General features: G+C 48.1%; 1 protein-coding gene across 4 annotated transcripts in view; it reads left to right on the forward strand.

The window, feature by feature from the left end:
* The window catches only part of FERMT2 (fermitin family member 2), a 49,660-nt gene that overhangs the window by 24,663 nt on the left and 11,285 nt on the right, over positions 1 to 13,712 (forward strand). For 2 of the 4 annotated variants that reach the window (XM_017738874.1, XM_017738875.1), the window contains exons 4-9: positions 5,505 to 5,639; positions 9,100 to 9,132; positions 9,579 to 9,804; positions 9,926 to 10,028; positions 10,458 to 10,565; positions 12,200 to 12,334. In XM_017738874.1, the coding sequence (XP_017594363.1) occupies positions 5,505 to 5,639; positions 9,100 to 9,132; positions 9,579 to 9,804; positions 9,926 to 10,028; positions 10,458 to 10,565; positions 12,200 to 12,334 (740 nt within the window). The remainder of the gene's footprint in view (positions 1 to 5,504; positions 5,640 to 9,099; positions 9,133 to 9,578; positions 9,805 to 9,925; positions 10,029 to 10,457; positions 10,566 to 12,199; positions 12,335 to 13,712) is intronic. The other 2 variants (XM_017738876.1, XM_017738877.1) reach the window with 1 other exon arrangement.

Here is a 13,712-nt window from a genome sequence, read left to right on the forward strand (position 1 = left end):
TGGCAAAAACTTGGAATGAGTTGGATTGCTCCTTATGGGCCAAGGCAGAGGGAGGGTGTAAGTGGATTGTTTTTCTCTTGTTTGTGGGATTAAATTAATGGAGTTTAATTGGCCTCAAGCTGCAGTTCAGCCACTTCAGGGGCAAGGCTTGAAGTGCTGCCTGTGCTCCAAGAGGCATCCAGATAACGGGAGCCTGGGGATTTCGTCCCACTTATGGAAAAAAACATCCAAACATTCAAGTGTTTGTTGACTCTGCCTCTCCAATGGCCCTTTTTATTGGCCTTGCAGTAATGCTTGGCTCCGCCACCACTGGCTGCATCCTCCTCCTCCTTTTCCTTCTCCTCCTGGGTCTCTCCTGGCTGGTGGTGCCCAGTTTCGTCTCTGGGAACCACTGGCACAAACATTCACACCCCTGCAAACCCCACTGACCCCATTTTTGGGTGGTTTTGCACATCACTGCTCCCTTGGCAAATCCGTAAGTCAACAGGTTTTCCACCCAGAATTTGGGAAAACTCCAGCAAAACCTCTGCCAGGGTCAGCCCCAGCTGATTCCACACCCATAGCACTCCTTGGGCATCTCCAGAGGCTTTGTGGGATGTCCTGACAGAGCTGCAGGGCCCCAGGCAGTGAGTGGAGAGCTTGGGTTTTGCCCAGATAAATATTTAAGTTCCTGGGCATCTGAAGAACCCATAATAAAATGTTCTGAATGTACAGACCCAGTAAACTGTGCCAGGGGGTGAGGATCTGCTCCATCAGATACTGCCCAGAGTCCAGCACAACCACAGCCTTATCTCCAGGCACTTCTGAAGTTATGTAAGTCCTTTTTTAGTTTCTTTTTTGGCTGGCTTTTTTTTCCCCCCCTCTGGTCTGTTCTGCAAAACTTTTATCTCGAGAGAATTTATGTTGCAGATAAGTCGGATACTTCATTCTGTAAACTTACACTGTGAAAAACCATCCACAGAATTCACTCATTCCAAGAAAAAAAATACTTTATTTTTGGTTGTAAGTCTGAAATGGTAGAAAAATGGGGTTTGAGGTCTCATTTTTCTAAGATTCGTCAGAGTGATGCACAAGGGCTGTAATTTTTATGAGTCATTGGTTGGAGGGAGCAGTGATGGAGTGCAGAGAGTCCCACTTCCTAGAGATATCCCACTTCAGAACACATTTCCTGGAGGAGGGAGGCTGGATCAGCATTAAAGAGAGGATTTCCCCTCAATGGTCTGTTCTACCAGTAAATTTATGGAGTTTTTATGGTTTGAAAACTAAGGAGGTGAACCAGCCCTCCGGCCTTTAGGGGAGCCAGAAACGGGGTGGGAAATGGGATGCTGAAAGCTTCTTTGGAACATTAATTTTCCTTCTGCATCAAAATTTTCTTTGTATCTCATTATTTTCCATATATATGAGAACTGAATGCTGAAAGTAGTGTGATTTCCCATCATTTCAGCTTTTGGGGAAGTTGGTCCATACTCAGCCCTTCCAGTCAATGATGTTGTGTTATATAAGTGTGTGATGTAAGAAAACCAAAAATCTGATTTCTTGTGGGACTGGGAGCCCCTGGATCCCTGGAAGTGTCCAAGGCCAGGTTGGACAGGGTTGGAGCAGCCTGGGATAGTGGAAGGTGTCCCTGCCCATGGCAGGGGGTGGAACAGGATGGGCTTTAAGGTCCTTTCCAACCCAAACCATTTTGGGATCCCCATCACAACACACCTTGGTGGATAAAGATGCAACAGCTTCAAGATTCACTTGGTGGATTTGGTGCAGAAGAGCATAACTTGGGAATTTTACACCCTGTATGGAAAACACTTTTTTCTTTCTTTAAGTCAGTTTGCAGGGTGCAGATGGTGCTTTGTGAAGGAAGAGGGTTTAATCCCAGCTCTGGAGTTTGTCTCGGGGTGGGAGATAAATGGGCACAGCTGGGCTGGGTGAGCTGTGCAGGGGCTGGGTGAGAAATGAGGGCTTACACAGGGAAAAAGGCCAAGGACTTCCCGTCAGCCAGAGACAGCAGGCACAGGCAGGGTCTCGCAGGCAAATGGAAGAGAAGATGCTGCAGGCAGTAAAATGGCTTCATCCAAGAGATTCAAAGCCACCTCTCTGATCATATTTTGAGTTCCAAAACTCTTCCTTCCACACTCAGACCATTCTGACTCCTTTCTGTAGAATCCCAGAATGGTTTGGGTTGGAAGGGACCTTAAAGCCCATCCTGTTCCACCCCAGCCATGGGCAGGGACACCTTCCACTGTCCCAGGCTGCTCCAAGCCCCATCCAACCTGGCCTTGGACACTTCCAGGGATCCAGGGGCAGCCACAGCTTCTCTGGGCACCCTGTGCCAGGGCCTCCCCACCCTCACAGCCAAGAATTCCTTTCCAAAATCCCATCTAAACCTTCAGTTTGAAGCCTTTCCCTCAGCTGCCTTTGTAAAGTCCTGCAGTCTATGGCGCATCTATCGGAATGCGCTTGGGAGGAATTTGCCGCCTATCCATGGGACCGATTCCGGGATGCTCCGGCATCCCAAGGATGTGCTGCCTGCTCCATGCCCTGCAGCCATGTGCTCTTTGGAAGCAGCTGTTGAAAACTTGCCCTGGATCCTTCCTGTCCTGCCGGGAGCATCAGGAACAACTGAGGGACTATAAAAAGTCTCTTTGATATCAGATGGTCAAGCCCTGGGCCGATTCCAGGCGATCGCTTCCAGAATCCCAGCCTGGCCCGGAGCCCTTCTCCCGGCCTCCCTGAGTGCTTCCAGCTGAGAGGCTCCAGCAGTTGCTAATGCACCATAAATAAACCTCAGAGCCTCAACCTTGCTCCAAAATACCAGGGGAACTCCTCGATTTAGGCTGTGCTGCCTCTTGTCCCCTGCGCATGACCCCGGTTGTCCCAGCAGATTCCTGCTCCATGAGGTAAGCTGGCTGGGATAAATGGGAATGCGTGGAGCTGGCTGCATTCAGGCTCTAGGTATTTATTGCTAGAAATGGTCAAAAAGTTGGGCAGGGAAACTGAAAGGGTGGGTGGTGGGGGCAGGGATGGGGTTTAGTGGGATGATGTGTGTGGAGAAATAATAAATGAGGGTTAAATTAAAGCTGAAATTAGATAAAGCTGATATATATTAAAAGGACTAAAATAGATCAATAATATAGGAATAAATATCTATAAATATAGAAATAAAACTAAATCGTAAGTTCAGAAAGTTTATATATAAAATAAAATACAAAGATACAAAAATCTATATATTTTATACTTTTAAAATCCATATAGATATATTAATGTGTATATTTTTAGCCTGGAAGTGTTCAGAGCTGGATTCTACAAGGCTTGGAGCAAGCTGGGATAGTGGAAAGGTGTCCCTGCCCATGGCAGGGGGCAGGACTGGATGGGCTTTTAAGGTTCTATCCAGCCTAAACCATTCTGGAATTCAATGATATGATTGAAATAAATAAATATAAATATAAATATATAAGTTTAAAAACCCTTAAAGTAAATTACGCTTTCTAAAAATAAATATATAAAAATATGTATGTATACAATATTTATATATATATATAAATATGTAAGTAAATAACTGCAAGAATATAAATAAAAATAAAACTTAAATTAAAACTAGATGATGGGATGGTGCCAGGGCTGTGGGATCCATCCCTGAAGATCACCTGGATGGGGCGAGTTCCCAGTGTGGTATTTCCCAGCTTGTTTGCAGGAAGGAAGGTGCTGGTGTGGGTGGGCAGTGTGGGGGTGTGTCTTGCTCCAGTCACCAGCTGGGGACCAAATTCCAGTGTTAATTATAATCCCATGCCTGGGAGTGCTCGGGGAACTCCCACTGCTGCCAGCACGTGGTGAGATCCCAGCCCTGGAGCTGCTCCTCTTTGGGATAATGACTGATTGTGTCCTGCAGCATTCCTGTGGGTGGGAAAACACAGCCTGGCTGCAGCCAGCTCCTGTCTCCTGATCTCTCCTGCAGTGGGAATGGGACCAGGGGCTGCTTTCCATAGGGCATTCCAAAGGGACAGATTTGCAGCTGAGCATTTTGGGGTGATAGGTGCAAAAAACAGAGTAAGAAACACAGGAGCTTCAACATGGACAACCAGCTGCAGGGGAGACTCCAGAACTCCTTCCAGGCTCAGGCATGTCCCATGGGCTCCATAGAATCATCAGAGAACCACAGGATGGTTTGGGTTGGAATGGACTGAAAAGCTCATCCAGTCCCACCCCCTGCCATGGGTTGCTCCCAGGTTGCCCCAAGCCCCAATGTCCAGCCTGGCCTTGGACACTTCCAGGGATCCAGGGGCAGCCACAGCTGCTCTGGGCACCCTGTGCCAGGGCCTGCCCACCCTCACAGGGAACAATTCCTTCCCAATCTCCCATCCATCCCTGCCCTCTGGCAGTGGAAAGCCATTCCCTGTGTCCTGTCCCTCCATGCCTTGTCCCCAGTCCCTCTCCAGCTCTCCTGGAGCCCCTTTAGGCCCTGCAAGGGGCTCTGAGCTTTCCCTGGCACCTTCCTTTCTCTGGGTGAATACCCCCAGCCCTCTCATCCCATCTTTTCCCAATCCAAGCTGTATTTCAGAGCTCTCCAAGCTTTTTGCAGCCTTTCACCACTGCAGTTGGATGGCTCCATGCCCAGGTGAATCCTTCTCCAGGTCAGTTCCCACATCTTGACCAAGCACAAGGACTCCTGGTCCTGCTCCAGTCCCTCAGTGGTTTCAGTGGTACAACAGACAGCAGGCTCTGCTTTCCTGGGAAACCCTTTCCCACTTGGAATTGACTGCAGCAGACCCACGTACTGCCTTGGTGGGAAATGGAAATTCCCTTTTCCATTGCTCCCCATATTCCCATGGCTGGAAACACGAATGCAATGGGATGCTCCTCGTTTTAAATGGGTTTCACATTGTTCAGGTTGGTCCTGGGCAGGAAGATGGGAAAGAATTGCTGTGAGAAGGAAACACTTTGGCCAAAATCTCTTTAAAAAGTGGGTAAAGGATAGGCTTTAAACTTTCCAGTGTGATGTGTAAATAAATGGTTTACTCTTGGATTGCTCCTGTGGAAGGGAGAGGACCTGACCTGTTACCTACATGGCTGAGTATTTCTATTTCTTTACATTATTTCTATATCATTGTGTATTCCTATATTATGTAATATTTCTAATTTTATATTATTAATGTGGGTTTTAATTCTTATTATTTATATTTGATGTCTGGAAGTGTTACTAGGCTCTGTCACGGGATCTGCCAGTGCTTACATTTACATTCGAGTGCCTGTGCCTGGGAAATTCCACGTTTTATCCAAATGTTATGTTACCGTTCCAGCCAAGGACAGTGCTTGTTTCCAACAGGCTTGCAGGGAAAATGCTCTCAACTTGATTTTTAACCATTGCAGAAATTCATCCAAGGGAGATACTGGGTGTTGCTGGATGTTGTTCCTAATGGAAGGATGTTCTTCTTTTCCCCCTTTTCTCCTCTTTTTTTTTCTTCTTTTTTCCCATCCTGCCATTATAAAAGTGGTCCATTTTACTCCCCCAGACATCAGGCATCCAGAAGAACTCTCCCTTTTGAGGAAACCCAGAGATCCATCAAAGAAAAAAAAGAAGAAGTTGGATGATCAGTGTGAAGATGACACCTTCGAGCTGGAGGGGCCGCTGATCACGCCGGGGTCCGGTGAGCTGGGAAAAAAATGGGAGTGGGGGAAAAAAAGGCACAGCAGTGTGGGGCTGATTGAATTTCTTAAGGTCTGTGAGAGAAACAGACCCCAAATCCATGGCACAAGTCCTGGCAGGCTGCAACACTCGGTCGCACGGATGCATGTCTGGAGCTGTCACGCATTCCCGGGAGCAGAGCAACCCCAGGCTTCACAAAACAAACCAGAGCCCGAGGGTGGCCACTGGAACACTCAGATGATGTTGCTGAGAGCTTTTCTCACCCTGCTAAGAAAGGAGTTAAATGGAAAATCGTTCCTAATGTCACATTGCTGGTGTGGTTTAGGCTGTGCCACTGTTCCAGTGTTTTATTAATTGCTTTAGTGTCGCCTTACATGAAGGGTGTAGCTGTGGATTGTGATGCTAAATAAATCCTTTTATTGCTGGGGGGTAGTTGGCCAGTCTGAATTCCAGATCCAGAGCAGGATTGGGAAGAGAATTTCTGGTGGAGTAATGTCCCACACGGAGTAACATCCCTGACAGAGTTACCACAGGCAGCAGATTCATGCAGGTGTTTGCAAGCAGAGGGGTTTTTCAGCTGTTTTCCATGGCTGCTGGAAGTCTGGTGTCCAAAGGCAAATGGCAGGAGTTTAAACCATAATATTGGCCAAGTGGGAGCACTTTATCCCAAATGGATTTGTGGAGAAGGTTGTGGTGGCGAGCAGGAGAGACGTGTCTGGCTGCCAGAGCTCTTGGGTTTAAATCCAGCAACCCAAGGGAAGCAGGGCAGCTTTAATTGAAAAAACGACCTTGGAATTCAGCAAAGTTGTATTAATTGATGTTAAATCAACTGCAGGGAAGGTCATGGAGTGGTGGCACAGGGCTTGCAGGCAAAAATGTTTTGGCTGCACAGGGTGATGTGCACCACGGGTCTGGAACAAGGAAAAATAATCCTCCTTTTGCTCTGATCCCACTCTTTCTCCTCTCAGCTACTTCAAAATACTTCAGGGCTTGTCCTCTCCCACTCCTGGCTCAGAGAATTTGGGCAAGGCTCCAGTCAATTTTCATTTCCATTTGGCATTTTCGTCTTGAAAGTCCATTCTGAGCCTTTCCAACAGCCAGTGTTCACAGAGAGCATCTCTGTTAGATTAATAGGAAAGACTTGGCCTGCTTTGGGGGAAATGTGTGCAAAAGCTGGGGTTTATTTTAATTATTTATGGCTCTTCCAGTGAGTCACTTGGCTGGTTTTGCTCTCCTTGTGAATGAAATCACTCGCAGCAGGTTGAATTCCTGCCTGTTCAGGTGCCATTCGATAAAAGTCGTGGGTTTCATCTGAATAAATCATTCTAGCGTTGTTCCAACATCAGTTTGTGTTGCTGAAAGCTTCTGGAAAGCTAATTAATAATTCAGGAGGTGCTGATTTCAATGTCTTGGGAGTGTTTTGTCACTGAGTACCCCAAACCTGGCAGTGAAACCATTTAAATCCCGGTGGGCAGAGTTGTCAATACACCCACAGGATGTGTTGCCCAACACTTTCCATTAGAAGACCTGTAGTCACTTGTTTATATAAATTAGCCAAATTTGTAGCTCTTTCTGCTGGAACTTTCCATGACACTGCCTGCCTGGGGCACATTTTTTGAGGGAAGCTTCTTTTGAGATGTTTCGGGTGTTTGGAGAAAGTGATGAGAACAGTGCAGGGCAAGCTTTGCTCTGATGGAGCAAACACTCAGTCAAGGAGTGTGGGGGGATATTCGTGGAAGAACCTGCCCATTTGGGGCAAAAAGTGGGATTTTCTTTTGTTGGTCCAGCTGATGCTCAGCCCTGTGTGCTCGAGCTGTGTGAAGGCTGAGGGCAGCAGCAAGAGTAGATGGGGAGGAGGGAGGAGCTCTTTTGGGAAGTGATTTATGGAAGCGATGGGGGTTTATGGCTGGTTTTTGTTGGAGTTCTCTGCTCCAGGGCTGTAACAATCCATGGGGAGAGCACCTTTTCTGCTGCTTTTAGAATCACAGAATCACAGCATAGCTCAAGTTGGAAGGGACCCTAAGGATTGTGGAGTCCCAGCTCCCAAAGTACCTGGTCTAAGAACCTGGAAATCATCCCTGGCCTTTTCCTTGCAAATGAAGGTGGATTTTTCCCTTTTTTGCTCGTGCCTGGTTTGCTGGATCTGTCTTGGCACCCACAGTGTGTACAGGTCCCCAGATGATTCATCCAGACTGGGATGCCAGCAAAACGAGCAGGAGCATTAAAAGCATCCTTTTTTGATGGTTTTCACTTTCATTTTCCATCCTGCCAGGCAGTTTAGAATCAGGTTTGTAATTATTTGGCGTTTCCTAGCCATGATGTTGGTTGTCACTGACATGATGCTGTTGATTCACGCTGTTCTTCCTGCTCCTTGAGATGGCCATCGTGAAAAATGAGGGTTCAGAAAGGTTTTTCCATTGGTTTGGTCTTGGACTTTTCCAGTCTAGCTCAGTTTTCTGTCATTCCTTGGCCATGAGGCTGGAGGGATGGTTTGGAGCAAGGAGCTGGAGCGTGGCCCAAGGTGGTGGCTCGGGGCAACAGCGGGAGGTGGCACAAAAGGCCTTGTTTGGGTGCCTCGAATTGCAGGCTCGTGATTTAGGAAGGACACAGCCCTTTCCCAAAAATCCAGTGTGGTGTTGGACCTTCTGGTGCTGGTGGGCAGATTTATGCCCAGCAGGTGATGCTGAGGGAGCTCCTTGCCCGATGTGTGTACACAGTGGAATTCCTGGCATCAGGATACAGTGGTTGATCCTCCCTTACTCTGAAAATCTGGATTTTATATTAAAATTCAAAGTTCCCATGAGATGAAGAGGGGCTGTTTCATTGGATGGTTTGGAATGGAAGGGATTTAAAAGGGACTTAAAGCACTTCTGGTTCCACCCCCTGCCATGGGCAGGGACACCTTCCAGAGACCAGGATGTCCAAGCCTCATCCAAGCTCTCCTGGAACAACTCCAGGGATGGGGCAGCCACAACCTCTGTGTTAAGCTCTCAGCTATTTTGAGCTGTGAGATACCGAGCTGGATTTGGTTTTTTCTCTTCAAATTAATAATTTTAAAGTGTTTGGGGGTTTTTTTGTCTGCTTTGAGTCGGTACGAGCTGTGAAGCTTCGAAAGGCCTGGGAGTAACGTGTGCTTTGGGATCAGTTTGGCGCCACATTGCACCACTCGCTCAGCACATTAATTCCGAATTTGTGTGGCCACCTCAGCAAGCTTTTCCATCCGGGAATGCCACATTTCCATGCCCAGCTGTTCTTGGAACGTGAACAAAATAACGGGAAGTCACTTCAGTTGCTTTGCTGCCATCAGCGCTGCTGCAGATGCTCCATTTGGGTGGTTCAACCTCACCTGTGCTGCTCTGCCCTCTTCCAAAAATGCTCATTTTTGGCTTCTGTCCTTCTCCTACTCTCCGGGTGACTTTCTCTCGCCTTCTCACTTCCCTCCTTTCTTTCCCTCTCTATAGGCACCGATATTCTTTACATCGGCCCCGTCAAAGGTGAGCTCCACCTCAATAGGACTTTTGCCCTCTGCCTCTGGTCTCTTTGGCTGCACCCTTAGTTTATTTTCCTGCTCCTCTAAAACTTTTGACTTCCAAAATCTTTAAGCAACAGGTAATACCGGTAAGTCGGGGGCCACTCATGTCCCAGGTGCCACAGAAACTCAGGGGGCAAGAGCTTCCCGCTGTGGGAGATCTGTGTCTTCTCCCATCATTTGGGCTGGAATGAGTTTTCCATCAGTTTTGCTCTTGGAGAAGAGCCGAGAGAGAGGAAAGGGACAGGTTTTCATGGGAGAACAAGCAGCACAGTGTTTTCCCATTGTGGAAAGATAGAAAGGGAAGGTTTTCCATCCGCCAGCTCCGGATTTGCGTGGAGCCGGCATGGCCGGGAGCAGGCAGGGCTTGGCCCTGGGCTAATTCCCGGCTTTTATTCCCCTCGCTGGTAGGAAATATCTATTCAAGCCCAGGACTCTATAGCAAAACGATGACGCCGACCTACGACGCCCACGACGGCAGCCCCCTGTCCCCCACATCCGCCTGGTTCGGCGACAGCGCCCTGTCCGAGGGCAACCCAGGAATCCTGGCCGTGAGCCAGCCCGTCACCTCCCCGGAGTCCTTAGCCAAAATGTACAAGCCCCAGACGCTGCTCGATAAGGCCAAAATCAACCAAGGGTGAGTTCAGGAGCCGAGGAGTTGGGGGTTTTTGCTGATTTTTAGTTGTGTTCTCGAGAGAGTCGTGTCGAAAAAAAAACGGAGCGTTCCGTGTGTGTTATCCCGTGTTGGCAATTCACAGGTGGCTGGACTCGTCCCGATCCCTGATGGAGCAGGAGGTGAAAGAAAACGAGGCTTTGCTACTCCGGTTCAAGTACTACAGCTTTTTTGACCTGAATCCAAAGGTACAGAGCTCCTTGTTCCACTTGCATTTTGGAATTTCCATCCTTAGGAGCAAAGGATGCCTGGATCTCTAACGTTCTGTTGTATTGGTAAATCTCCCAAAAAAACCTGGAAGTTTGAAAATTGGTTGTGAAGGCATCAAACCCAGGATTTGTGCTCCTATATACCAGGGATTTTAGGTGTTGCTAGAGGTGTTTTAAGAGTTCTTAAAGCCACTTTGTGTCATTGGCAGAGGATTTTCAGTCTCAGATCGAAATGTTGTTTTGAGATGAGAGATCACAGAATCCCAGATTAGCTTGGGTTGGAATGGGCCTTAAAGACCATCTCATTCCAACCCCCTGCTGTGGGCAGGGATAGCTTCCAGTAGATGGGGTGGTTTTGCTTGAGCTGGGCTCCTGGTTTTCCAAGCATTCCGTGTTCCTGTGCCGCAGTACGACGCGATCAGGATCAACCAGCTGTACGAGCAGTCCAAGTGGGCAATCCTGCTGGAGGAGATCGAGTGCACAGAGGAGGAGATGATGATGTTTGCAGCACTGCAGGTGAGGGACAGCCCCACAGGCTCCTGGGTTGGGTTAGACTTGATTCTGTTTGCAGACTTCTTTGCTGATTAATCTGATAAACGAAGTTATGGAATCCCAGAATGGTTCGGGTTGGAAGGGACTTCAAAGCCCATCCAGTTCCAACCCCATTCCACTATCCCAGGTTGCTCCAAATTGGTCTTGGACACTTCCAGGGATCCAGGGACAGCCACAGCTTCTCTGGGCACCCTGTGCCAGGGCCTGCCCACCCTCACAGCCAAGAATTCCTTCCCAATATCCCATCAAAACCTCCCCTTCAGTTTAAAATCGTGTTTTAGGCCTCACTTTATCTGTGGTGGGAGCTTGGCCTCCTCACGCTGGTAGAAGTTGGATCATTTCCCATCTCCAGCTCCTCACTTGAGTTCATGAGATAATTTAAATATTTGCCACTGATTATCCCTCACAAAAAAGAACTTGACCTGCTTTTACCAAACATGTTTATATCTATCTTAACTTCTAGTTTTGCCCTTCTTAACCCATCCCATATGAACACGGGGTTACTGAACTGTGCCTTTCTGGCTCTCTGTCCTCATACCAGCTGGGGATAATCTGTGGCTTTCCCAGAACTATTTATTTATCTGCTTTATGAAATACTCACTGTGATTTGGCATAAGTGCTCCACCTGCTATTGACTTCCATGAGAGGGATGGCAGGCATTTGTTCCGTGTGGTCTGGCACACCTTGGAGCTGTAGGATGCAGAAATGTCCCCCTCAGGAGCAGGGCTGCCTTCTCCAAGAGCCCCTCCCAGGAACAAAAGAGCAGAAAGCAGAAATATAATGACTCAGTTTATATCCAACTGCTCTGGAGTGGGTTGGGCACGGTCCTTCCTGTGAGGTTTTATGGATGTTTTGGTTTTCTGGGGTGAAAACAGATGCAAAGACATAGAATCCTGCAATGGTTTGGCTTGGAACGAGCTTTAAAGATCATCTTGTTCCACCTCCTGCCATGAGCCAGGACACTTCCACTATCCCAGGCTGCTCCAAGCCCCATCCAACCTGGCCTTGGACACTTCCAGGGATGGGGGGATCTTAAAAATGTCCATAAACACCTGGTAGGAGGCAGGAAAGGGGGTGGACGGAGGTGCCCAGTGGCAGGAGCAGAGGCCACGGACACAGCCTGGAAGAGGGGAGGTTCCCTCTGCACATCAGGAAACGTTTTCGTACGGGGAGGGCGACAGAGCTCTGGTGCAGTTTGCCCAGAGGGGCTGTGGAGTCTCCATCCCCGGAGTTACTCCAAAGCCAGGTGGACGTGGCCCTGGACAACAGCTCCAGGTGGCCCTGCTGGGACAAGGGGTGGGACCAGGTGACCTCCAGAGGTCCCTTCCACCCTCAGGCCAGTGGAAAGAGCAGCTCTGCCCTGCGCAGTCCAGAGATGTCCTTTAGGGATCATTGCCTGGAGACTCCTTGCACTGGAAACATCCAAGATGGCCATTCCTGACTCAACAAACACTCGCTCCAGTGTTTGCTGGCCTCTGCTCCTGGTTTTCCACTCGTTTCCCACTCCACTTCCCAAGCATGGCGGCTGTGTCGCGATGATCCCGCGGGATCCTGGGGTCACAGGAGCATCCCGGTGTGACCCTGTCCTTGCCTTCCAGTACCACATCAACAAGCTGTCCATCATGTCCTCGGAAAACCACCTGAACCACAGTGACAAGGACGTGGACGAGGTGGACGCCGCGCTCTCGGACCTGGAAATCACCCTGGAAGGTGGGAAGACGTCGACGATCCTGGTAAGGGCTGCAGGGAGTTTTTCCAGACATCCAACCTCCTTTATTTCCTTCCTCTCCCTTTTTTTTTTTTCCTAATTCTGATGAGAACGTTGCCCACACCCCAATAATATTTTCTTTAAAATACAGGGATTTTAGATACCAAGGGATAGCTCTACAAAGAGGGAATCCTGGGCAGCATCTGGAAAAGTCTTGGAGGAGCCAGGATCTTACTGATCCCCCCGTGCCCCAAGCCACCCTCCTGATGAAAGAATGGAAAACTAAATGGAAATGAAATTGATTTTTATCCTCACTACTGACTTTCCCGAATAACTGAGTTTTCCACACTGAGGTTCCTCTTCCACTGTTTCTAATTCACGTTTTACAGCACCTAAAGCAGCTGCTGGATTTTCAGAACTAATTTAGGCTTATGAAATCCTATTTTTATTAGACTGGATTTTAGCCTAGGTCTGTATTTCAGAGCATTTGGGGATTTTTTTCTCGATATGCTGTTTTAACACTGCTTTTCCACCTTTCAGAATATAAAGCCTGAAAATTAAAGTGCATTAAAAGGACTCAGTCCTGTCAGCCTTGGCCCAGCACAGCTTTTCCAGGCATTTTGCACATTTAAACCGTCTCTTTCCACCCCTAAAATCTCTGAAATTTTCCACTTTTCCACTTCACATAATTTTTTAAGTGTTTATGACAGGGCTTTTTGAAGCTACATCCATCCTTAGACGCTTTATTGGCATTAACAGCAGCAGAGCTTTGCCATATAAACCAGAAACAACAACAGCTTTTTATCACCAAGACATATTTTCTAATCTCTTCCGCAAAACCAGATTTGAAACACATCACTGAGGAGCAGTCCCTGCCAGGCAGGATCGAAGAGGACAATGATTCATCCGAAAAAACCCATCCCTTTCCGTAGGGCTTTGTAGCAGGAGCCACTTCCAGATGCATTCGAGTAATTGAATACGGATAATGGGCAATTACTGGATTGTTTGTTTAGATTCTGCATTTTTTTCCCTGTGCTATCTGTAAACAGTTTCTCGTTGCAGACTGAAAGTAAACTGTCCTGCTACTGGAAGCTCCTGGAGCAATCCTCCCTTTTCCTGTCCCTCGAAAACCCTTTTACTTCCAGCTCCTGGGAATTGCGAGTGCCACCCTCGTGCAAAAAAAGGGAATTTAAACTCAATATTTAAAAAAAATTTTGGGGGGGGGGGTGGAAATTCTTTCTAGACTTCAAAATCCCTTCCCCAGTCAGTTCTCTGTGGAGGTGCCTCTTTGCCTTTAGTTTGGAGCACCAGGAATAACTGAAGGGAGGAGAAAATGGCCTGTGCGAGCGCTGCTGCCGTGACCGCCGCTGACCCCGCGGCTGGGAATTGGCCCCGGCGGCAGC

The sequence above is a fragment of the Corvus brachyrhynchos genome, unplaced genomic scaffold, assembly GCF_000691975.1.
Source record: "Corvus brachyrhynchos isolate BGI_N302 unplaced genomic scaffold, ASM69197v1 scaffold245, whole genome shotgun sequence".
NCBI lineage: Eukaryota > Metazoa > Chordata > Aves > Passeriformes > Corvidae > Corvus > Corvus brachyrhynchos.